At 37.4% G+C, this 11109-nt stretch overlaps 1 protein-coding gene across 2 annotated transcripts in view; it reads right to left on the bottom strand.

Annotated features, from left to right (window-relative positions):
• Positions 1 to 464: 464 nt before the first annotated feature.
• LOC118896860 (zinc finger protein OZF-like) overlaps positions 465 to 11109 on the bottom strand; it is a 29354-nt gene continuing 18709 nt past the window's right edge. For both annotated transcript variants that reach the window (XM_036855384.1, XM_036855383.1), the window contains exons 4-5: positions 7687 to 7779; positions 465 to 2920 (exon numbers count right to left, since the gene is read on the bottom strand). In XM_036855384.1, the coding sequence (XP_036711279.1) occupies positions 1833 to 2920; positions 7687 to 7779 (1181 nt within the window). In that variant the 3' untranslated portion in view covers positions 465 to 1832. The remainder of the gene's footprint in view (positions 2921 to 7686; positions 7780 to 11109) is intronic.

Genomic DNA, 11109 nt, shown 5'->3' with positions numbered 1-11109 from the left:
ATTCAGCAGAAGATAGAACAAGCCTTAAGAGTATGTGTCTAAAACCAGATCAAAATAGGAGGCAAGAACTGGGACTTCCCTGGTGGCGCAGTGGTTAAGAATCTGCCTGCCAATGCAGAGGACACGGGTTTGAGCCCTGGTCCAGGAAGATCCCACATGCCGCAGAGCGACTAAGCCCATGCACCACAACTACTGAGCCTGCTTCGCAACAAGAGAAGCCACAGCAATGAGAAGCCCGAGCACCGCAATGCTGAGTAGCCCCCACTTGCCGCAACAAGTGAAAGTCCATGCGCAGCAACAAAGACCCAACGCAACCAAAAATAAATAAATAAATTAAAAAAAAAAAACTGAAAACAATTATAGTTTGAAATTTCAACAACCTTCCATTTGTACTTAATGGATTCATCAGTCGAAACAAGGACACAGTTGAACTGAGCAGCACCATCAATCAATGGGATCTAATCAACATTTATAGAATACTTTATTCTACAACAGCAGAATACACATTTTTAAGCCCAGATGGCACTTTGATTGAGATAGACAACATTGTGGGTCACAATGCACAATTCAAAAGACAATGAAGCTAGAATTAATTAAAAAAACAGCCAGAAATATCAAAACATTTGCAGACTGAACAACACACTTCTAAATAACATGTAGATCAAGAGTCCCAGAAAATTTTAAAATATTTTGAACTAAAGGAGAATGGAAATACAACTTCTTTTTCTGTTTACAGGGTAAATAGTGAGTACCACTGTTCACAGCAACTCCTCAATTGAATCAGATTTGTTCTCCAAACGACTGTGCATATGACTTTTGCATAATGAATATAATGTTCACACTAAATGCACTGGTGACCCTGAGACAATAAAAGTCTTGCAGAAAACATTGTTTGGCTTCTTTCCTGAAGAGGCAATTCAGTAACAATCGTCCATCTTTTATACACTGGCCAGAAGACAGTAAGAGAAAATAGGAACATGAGGTATTTTAACTATCCAAATGTATCCTCTAACATGTTTACATAATGATAGTTTTTACATAAAAAGTGCATAATTCCCACTACCCTCATGTTGGATTCCAGTACAATTAAACTGAAGGTGGTCTTTGGGTAGAAAAGTTTTCCTCATCCATTACCTTCACAGGATTTTTTTCCTGTGTAAATTTCGAACACCCACTGAGTAGTCTGGCGGAAAGACTGTTCATAAGTGATTAATTTCAAGGATTTACCTCTTGTGTGAGTCCTCTAATGTCCAATGAGGGCTGAAATCTGGTTGAAACACTATCCATACACAATACACATGGGGGACTTCTCTGTGAGTTTTGTTGATTGATGGTTGATTTCTCGAAGAGAAAATTTCCACATTTATTATATTCATTGATCTTCCCCTGAGTTCTCTGATGCTGCACTTCCAGTTGAAGTTTCCCCATATCTGTTACATTCACAGAGTTTCTCAGTCTGATGTTTCCTAAGACCTGAATTCTGGCTAAAAGCTTTCCCATATGCATCATGTTAATGGGATTTCCCCGTGTGACTTCTCTGATGTGTTCTCAGGCCTGGGTTGCTGCTTTAAGTTTTCTAAAGTTTACTACGTTGACAGGGTTTCCCCCACGTGGGGACTGTCCGATGTACTCTGAGGTTTAGTTTACAGGGGAAAACTTTCTCACGTTCATTACTAATAGGATTTCTCCCCAGTGTGAGTTCTCTGAAGTCTTTAGGACTGGCATCTAGCTAAAAGCTTTCTCACATTCAACCCATTCATTGGGTTTCTCCTCTGTGAATTCGCTGATGCAGAGGTAGATGAGAATTTTCACAGAAGGATTTTCCACACTCACTACACTGCTAAGGTTTCTGTTCTGTGTGAATTTTGATGCCGAGTGAGGTGAGACTTCCTAGAGAGACATTTTCCACATTTATTACACTCATAGGGTTTCTCCCCTGTGTGATTTCTCTGATGTCTTTTTAGGGTTGACTTATGGCTAAAAGCTTTCCCACACTCACTACATTCATAAGGTTTCTCCCCTGTATGAGTTCTCTGATGTTCTCTGAGGTTTGACATGTGGGTAAAAGTTTTCTCACATTCATTACATGCATAAGGTCTCTCCCCACTATGAGTTCTCTGATGGCCAGTGAGGTATGACTTCCTATAGAAAAATATTCCACACTCATTACATTCATAGGGTTTCTCCCCTGTGTGAATTCTCTGATGCACAACAAGGTATGACTTCCTACAGATAGATTTTCCACACTCACTACATTCATAGCGTTTTGCCCCTGTGTGACTACTCTGATGCTCAGTGAGGTGAAACTTTGTATAGAAGACTTTTCCACATTTATTACACTCATAGGGTTTCTCACCTGTGTGACTTCTCTGATGTCTTTTTATGGTTGACTTATGGCTAAAAGCTTTCCCACACTCACTACATTCATAAGGTTTCTCCCCTGTATGAGTTCTCTGATGATCTCTGAGGTGTGACGTGTGGGTAAAAGTTTTCTCACATTCATTACATGCATAAGGTCTCTCCCCACTATGAGTTCTCTGATGTCCGATAAGGTAATACTTCCTAGAGAAGGATTTTCCACATTCTTTACATCCATAGGGTTTCACCCTTATTTCAGTTCTCTGATGTACACTAAAGGTATTCTGAGTGGGCGAGGTTTGCCAAAATATGGTATCATGACAGAAGCTCCCTTTTGTGTCACATTTCTGGGGTATGGTAAGGGCTGCATCAGGGCTTAAGTTACCTCCAATTTCAAAGGTCTTTATTTCTGAGTGAGTGCTCTGATGTTCTCTGCAGTGTGACTTCTGGCGGAAAATTTTCTCAACTGTGTCTTTATTCTGAAGTTGAGCAAAAAAGTCTTCCTGCAAGTATTTTCCTTGATTTGCCAGACTTTTCTCTAAGTGGTTATCAAGTTTGCTGTCTTATAAAATAAAGAAAATAAAAATGTCTTATGAACATTAAACACATTACTTATAGGATGCAGCCTTTATATATATGTGCTATATTGTATTCAACTATTTGCTTTCTAGGAACCTAGTCTCCCTGAAATAAACATTCCAAATGTTTATACTATTCCTATACTCCTTGAGAAAAAAGGACAACAAAGTTATGATGATTATTACTATATAGTTGGCATTTTAAAAATAAGGAAATGAATGGTAAATAGATAATAGGGCTCTCAAAAGTGGTTCACTCAGGAAATCTGAAAATGAGAGACTGGGATGACTGATTATGAGCAGTAGGTAGAATTGTAAGAAAAATCAGTTAATAAGGGTTTTCAAATGATAGATCAAAGAAGGGATTGGACTGAGGAAGAATAACAATGTCCAGGTCCTTATACTTCCAACTAGAGATTACAGTGGGAGGTCTACAAGCTTCCAGATGGAGTCCCCTCTTTTCTATTCTAAACACGTCAACACTAAAATAAATTCATAATTGCACTAATTTTCTCCTGATTATAGAAACAATTCTATAGCTCAAGCTCAAATTCTCCTCGAGTTATTCACAGAAATACAAATGTACAAGAAGTGTAAAAGTGATGAGAGGTAAAACCATAATTTGACCTAGAATGAATTCACTTCTATATGCTGGCTCTAATGCCTTAGTTTACTATACTAGGGTTGTTCAACAACAAACCTCTCTTGAACATCAAATCATAAGTTTCCACTTTCACTATGATTACTCACTCTCCTGAAACTAGTCTTAACCATGACTAATCTCTATATAAGCATTCCACCTACTTCTCAACATACTTAGTTTCTATTAACTGAGATCCTTAAATAGCATGTTTCAACCTGTTTCCAAAAGCCTATTTAGAAATACTCTTTTTATTCATTTCACATAAAAATTTCTTCCATATGTGTGACTGATCTTACCTAGGCTATTTTAACCTTTGATGTAAAATGCCAGCCCTATGCTAAAACCTAAGGTGGCACTGAACACACTACTCTAAATATAATAGAAAACAGGAGTTAAGTGGCATCATTCTGGAAAACAACTTTTTTTTTTTTTTAACAACTCCAGGCACATTAGATATTCTAGCTACCATTTCACAACTCCATATTTTCCAATCTAGTCTGGCCAGGCTATTTGCCTCCTATCAGTGGTTCCTTAACTACAATGATATTTTTCAGTTTCAACATTTATCTTCTACTCACAATCCTTTCTCTAAGTAACTCTATATCCCAACTTAGGGATTAAAGATTAATCTAGATATCTTTTGAGGCAATACTATTCTCTAAACTTGACCAAGAAAATACCTTCTTAGAGCTTCCCAACACTAATTTACGCTCTCACAGTAAGTACTGCCTATACCATTCATCTTAACAATGAATACACGGAGAGCACACGTGCACATTGAGGCACACACATTTTAAAGCAAATTATTATCACTTAAATCATGATTCATCTTAAAATTAATGGCGTGTCGACAGTTTTTTAGCTATCCCTAAAATAATGGTTTCTCTTTCAACTGATACCTTCTTAGAGCCTATAAAATATATTTCATGCAGCTTTGTGCTCCTAAATCTGAAACAGAACTCTCATTCACTGATTATTATTGCACTCCTCTGTGATATGATATAAATTAGTAGTCCTTAAAAATGCAGTATGGAACTTCGCTGGTAGTGCAGTGGTTAAGAATCTGCCTGCCAATGCAGGGGACAGGGGTTTGAGCCCTGGTCCGGGAAGATCCCACATGCTGCAGAGCAACTAAGCCTGTGTGCCACAACTACTGAGCCTGCACTCTAGAGCCCGTGAGCCACAACTACTGAAGCTCATGTGCCTAGAGCCTGTGCTCCGCAACAAGAGAAACCCGTGCACCATAATGAAGTGTAGCCCCCGCCCACTGTAACTAGAGAAAGCCTGCGCACAGCAACAAAGACCCAACGCAGCCAAAGTAAATAAATAAATTTAAAAAAAAAGTTTTTAAAAAAATGCAGTATGTTTCAGAGCTACCCAGACCACTCTCAGTTACACTGGCTTAGTCAAAGAAATTTGACTGCTGCATCAATAAGTATGAAATATCTCTCTCCAACCTTATGGTCAATCCAATGTAACTACACAATATTAATTATATATAACGTCCCAGAAGAGGCAGGAATAAAGTAGGGAATACTCTTTTTTGGTGCATTATAATACACCAAATAATTTACCCACACACATTCGTTTTAAGTACACCTTAATTTTTGTATGTGTGTATGTTTTAACATTCTGTTCCAAATAACAAGATACTATTCAGTTTTTTGTTTCTGACCATTATTTACACGGCATTTTTCTACCAATAGACTTTTGCTGCTTGATTTCATATGCATAATTTTCATTTTAGCTTCATAGACCATGGTTGTCCTGCAGTGTGTAATATTCCATTGTATTATTATATCATGATTTAACGTTAAGTTCCCATGTAAATTAGTATTGAGGTTCCTTCCAAAATTGGGCTTTTTACAAATGTTACATGAAGAGTGTCTTATTTTGTCTCCCAGTGAAAATGTATAGGAAACTCTAGAAGATAAACCTGGGAGTGAAACTACTGCGTCATGGGGAACAGGTATGTTAAAATTTAAAGAAAATGCTAATCTGTTTTCCCAAATAGTTATACCAATTAATACTGCTCCTGCCTTGTCAATGATTCCCTGCATATCATCGTACTCTTGGAATCATAAAAATTCTCCATGTTTGAAAATTGAGTGGGAAGAACATCATACTACAATGTGATCTGATCTGAATTTGTGCTTCCCAGAGTAAGCATTTTTTTTCATCTATGCCATTCATCCCCTTCTTTGAGAAATGCCTCTTTATGGACTTTGACTCTTTTTTAAATGGGTTGCTTGCCTTTTTACTAACAATTTTAGTAGTTTAATATTTAACATACATTTGAGTCCCAAGTTTTTGTCTCAGGTACTGAATCAGAAAATAAAATATTTTAAATATCTGCTCTCAGAGAGCTTATATTCCAGTGGAAAGAGACAGAGGGAAAAATTCATACTTCACAATAGTATATTAGGTGTTGAGTGGTTGGGAGAAAAATGGAACAGAAAAAAGGAGGAAATAAGACTATTTGACACAGGAGTGACATTTAAAATACGATAGTCATGGAAGGCCATACTAAGGAGATATCTGTCTTAAGATCTGAATTCCTTATGTATTACAGAAATAAATTCTTTCTGAGGTATATTTATAACAAATATCATTTCCCGCTGTTTGATCTGTCTCCTCATGGTTCTAAAAATATGAAACTTAGCATAAATATACATACAACTATTTTGTCCATGATAAGAAATAGTACAGAGTGACCACCCATGGAATTAACATTCTCATAAAGAAACAGAATATGACTGGATCAGAAAAACATCAGGTCTTTCTTAAGCACAAGTTTCTGCATCAATACACGTCACATCACTCATAACATTTACAGTAATTAATTACTCTCATTTCTGTGCTGTTTTACAACTCTCTTTTAGAGCCCTTAAGAATTTGGACGTTTAGAAAAAATATATTCAATATCGGAAAAGTAAGATGTAACAAAAGTAATGAGATGTAATCCTGATGTTTTTCACATCTTGAAAAGCTAGGAAGCCAAATACATAACTTACAGCTGACAAATCAAGTAACAGTCACAATGATATTGAAAAGGTAAAAACTAAGAGAGATTATAAAAGAAACTAAGGTTGGGTGTTAAAATATGGGAAGGAAGAGAAAGTAAGCATTTTAATTTCATAACTGGTTATATATCAGGTGATTACTAGACATTGTCTAAATAAATGGATCATTAAGCAATTGCATGAGATTATAAATTTATACAGTCACACCTTAAGCCAAAGTACAACCTAACTACGTTATTAGGAGAAAAACACACTTATTCTAAAAAGAAAAGAAAGCAGGGTTATAACTGAAGAGCTTCTGTAACATAATACACAGAAACAGCATTTAGAAGTAACTGCCAATCGATATTAATGGGCTAATGTCAACTATTAAAAGAAAATGCTATTAGACTGTATTTGAGACATACCTAACATTAATTTGGAAAATCAGAAATACAAAGTGGTAAATTAAGAAAACATATAAAAATAATTCAGGATTCACTAATCTCAGTCAAGGCTGAATTCAATTTTTCAAAGTTAAATTCAAGGTTTAGCATAATGCCAAAAAAAATCTCATGAGTATTTTTTGAAATTTGATCAGCTCATTATTAAAACATGTCACAAAGGTGCTGTAATCAATATGAAATGGTCTAGTGTAGAGATATTAAAGAGGCCACAGAAACAATAGAGAAACCAGGACCAAATACATGATTTACTGACTCTTGACTTCTAAGGTAACAATGCATAAAACTGAAGAAAATTCCCCATGGGAATGACTGCTAAATTGCATGTTTGAATGGAAATGTTTATATCATTTATATTTAGAATAATCATCTATGTATTTGGGTATGTACTGTATCTTAAAGCTTACTATTTGTAAGATGAGAAAATCAATGTGCTAATATTCCATCCCTTTTCTTACACACTCATTTACATCATATTTGGTATGATATTTGGTATGAGTCCCATATTTGGGACTCTTTATACACTTCAAGATATAAGTCCTCACAAAGAAAAGTGTTTAAACTATTTCACAATGTCCACCTCTAACTGACCATTTTGGATCTAACTTCCCCTGGAGTTGTGTCTAAAGTACTCAACTCACCTGTATGGCTCTTGTTTAGAAATTCTTCCTCTAATAACAATGGATCATCTTGCTCCAACTTGATGATTACATCTGGTTTTGTAAAATAATACCCTGTAAATGGGAAATAATATGGCATTTAGATCAGCTGAACTGGCTTTAATGCACATGAATGTGAAGGAAGGAGTAGTTATAGGAGTAGCAAAGTGATGGTGCTCATTTGACCTTTCCTTTGGAAAGGAAACTACAATATAATTTTTTTCTGAATCTAAAAAGGGATTGATCTCATTAAAGCCCTGAAACATAAGGATACATAACACTGAGTCTACATGTACAGAGGTTTAAATAAGGCTCTGCACAGGAACTTCCAATCATGACCATGATGGTGCAAGAGGAATAATGGTACATGCCAAACAACTGGAAACTATACAAAATCAATAAAATAATGACCTTTAGGGATTACACATGAGACAATGGCACTGGAAAACAAGGACCTCTGAGAGAAGGGAAAGAAATAGAATTTCTAGGTTATGGTACAGAAAGAAGACACCAAATCACAGCCTGCTGAACTACAGAACGCAAAGTTCAGAGTTCAGGAAAGCCAAAACAATTAGAATTTCTGGAGTAAAATATTTCAGAGGAAAGAGGTACACTGAGAGAGAGGCAGGAAGCTCTAACAGAAAGGTCACCTTGAGTAAAATTTGTACATTCATATAAGAAAGCTTCCAACAATGGAGGAAAAAGAACCCAAACACAAGAGGTGGAAAAATTCCCAAGCATACACACAGACAGGATGTTTGGAAAGAGTGGAAAGATCTTCTACTATGTGAGGTATTAGATGCTCTGTATCCAACAGTATTATTGTCCTACTAGTGTGACCAAGTTAGTCTTAAAGAATGCTCTAGACCTGAAATAACAAGCAAATACTGAGTTAATTTAAATGATTTACTTGAATTAAATTACATTAGAAGCAAGCACTGAAAGGATTAAAATTATTCTCAAGTAATTTACTACTCCCCCCCAAAATGCCCCAAAGAATGTAAACAAATATCACAAAATCTAGCAGCCAACAATGCAAAAGTCACAATATGTAGCACACTATCAAAAATGACCAAGTATGGGGCGGGGAGCAGGAGACAAGATGGCAGAGTAGAAGAACTTGAGCTCACCTCCTCTCATGAAAACATCAAAATCACAACTGTAATCAACCATTGACAAAAAAGACTTGAATCTACCAAACAAGACATTCTACACCCAAAGACAAAGAAGAAGCCAGATAGGAGGGGAGCTTCTGTGATATAATCAAATCCCATGCTCAGTGGGTAGGTGGCCTACAAACTGGAAAATAATTATACCACAGAGGTTCTCCCACAGGAGTGAGAATTCTGAGCCCCATGTCAGGCTCCCAAGTCTGTGGGTCTGGCATCAGGAGGAGGCGCTGCCAGAGCATTTGGCTTTGAACGCTAGTGGGGCTTGAGAGCAGGAGCTCCAAAGGACTGGGGGAAACAGAGATTCCATTCTTGGAGGACACACACAAGGTTTCATGTGCACTAGGAACCAGGGCAAAGCAGTGACTCCATAGAAGCCTGTGCCAGACATAGCTGTGGGTCTTGGAGGGCTTCTTGGAGAAGCAGAGGTTGGCCATGGCTGTCTGTGGGGGCAAGTACACTGCTGGCGGAGGCCTCAAGAAATAATCATCGCCATGAGCTCTTCGGGAGATCGTCATCTTGGCACTGACAGCTGGCCCCAACCAACAGCCTACAGGCTCTAGTGCAGGGATGCCTCAGGCCAAACAACCAACAAGGTGGGAACACAGCCTCACCCACCAGCAAACAGGCTGCCTAAAGTCTTCCTAACCCCACAGCTGCCTCTAAACAAACCCTCTGACAAGGCCCTGCCCACCAAAGGGACAAGACCCAGCTCCACCCACCAGTGGGCAGGCATCAGTCTCTCCAACCAGGAAGCCTACACAAGTCTCTGGACCAACCTCACCAACCAGGGGGCAGACACCAGAAGCAAAAAGAACTACAGTCCTGCAAACTGACAAATGGAGACCACAAACACAGAAGGTTAGATAAAATAAGACGGCAGAGAATTATGGCCCAGACGAAGGAACAAGATAAAACCACAGAACAACAACTAAGTGAAATAGAGATAGCCAACGTAACTGAAAAAGAATACAGAGTAATGATAGTAAAGATGATCCAAGATCTTGGAAAAAGAATGAGGCACAGATGAAGAAGATAGAAGAAATGTTTAATAACGCATTAGAAGCTTTGAGAAGAGAGTTGAACAATACAATAACTGAAATATAAATACATGAGAAGGAATCAACAGCAGAAAAAATGAGGCAGACTAACAAATAAGTGAGCTGGAAGACAGACTGTTGGAAATCACTGCTGCGGAACAGATAAAGAAAAAAGAATGCAAAGAAACGAGGACAGTCTAAGAGACCTCTGGGACAACATTATATGCACCAATATTTGTATTATAGGGGTTCCAGAAGAAGAGAGAGAGAAAGGGCCTGAGAAAATATTTGAAGAGATAATAATTGAAAATTTCCCTAACATGGGAAAGGAAACAGTCACCCAAGTCCAGGAACTGCAGAGGCCCAGTCAGGATAAACCCAAGGAGGAACACACTGAGACACACATTAATCAAATTGACAAAAATTAAAGACAATGAGAAAATATTAACAGCAACAAGGAAAAGCAACAAATAACATACAACAAAATTACCATAAAGTTATGAGCTGATTTTTCAACAGAAACTCTGCAGGCCAGAAGGAAGTGGTATGATATATTGAAAGCGATGAAAAGGAAGAATCTACAACCAAGAATCCTCTACCCAGCAAGGATCTTGTTCAGATTCAATGGAGAAATCAAAAGCTTTACAGACAAGCAAAACTTGAGAGAATTCAGCACCACCAAACCACCTTTACAACAAATGCTGAGGGAACTTCTCCAGATGAAAAGAAAAAGTCACAACTAGAAACAAGAAAATTATTAATGGAAAAGTTCACTGGTAAAGGCAAGCAGAGTAAAGGTAGGAAATCATCCACACAGAAATGATATCAAAGCCAGCAACCGTGAGAAGAGGATGGTACAAATGTAGGATATTGGAAATGCATTTGAAATTAAAAGACCAGCAGCTTAAAACAATCTTGTTTATATACAGACTTCTATATCAAAACCTCATGGTAACCATAAACTGAAAATCTACAATACACACAAAAAAAGAAAAAGCAAGGCAAACACAACTCCAAAGATAGTCATCAAATCACCAGAGAAGAGAAAAGAGGAAGGGAAGAAAAAAGCCCCGCAGATACAAATTCAAAACAATTAACAAAATGGCAATACGAACATACATATAGATATGCTCCAACCAAAAGACTTATAGGCTGGCTGAATGGATACAAAAACAAGACCCATATATATGCTGTCT

Source organism: Balaenoptera musculus, chromosome 6, assembly GCF_009873245.2.
Source record: "Balaenoptera musculus isolate JJ_BM4_2016_0621 chromosome 6, mBalMus1.pri.v3, whole genome shotgun sequence".
Taxonomy (NCBI): domain Eukaryota; kingdom Metazoa; phylum Chordata; class Mammalia; order Artiodactyla; family Balaenopteridae; genus Balaenoptera; species Balaenoptera musculus.
The sequence above is the reverse complement of the archived record's forward strand: the minus strand, read 5'-3'. Positions and strand labels throughout refer to the sequence as shown.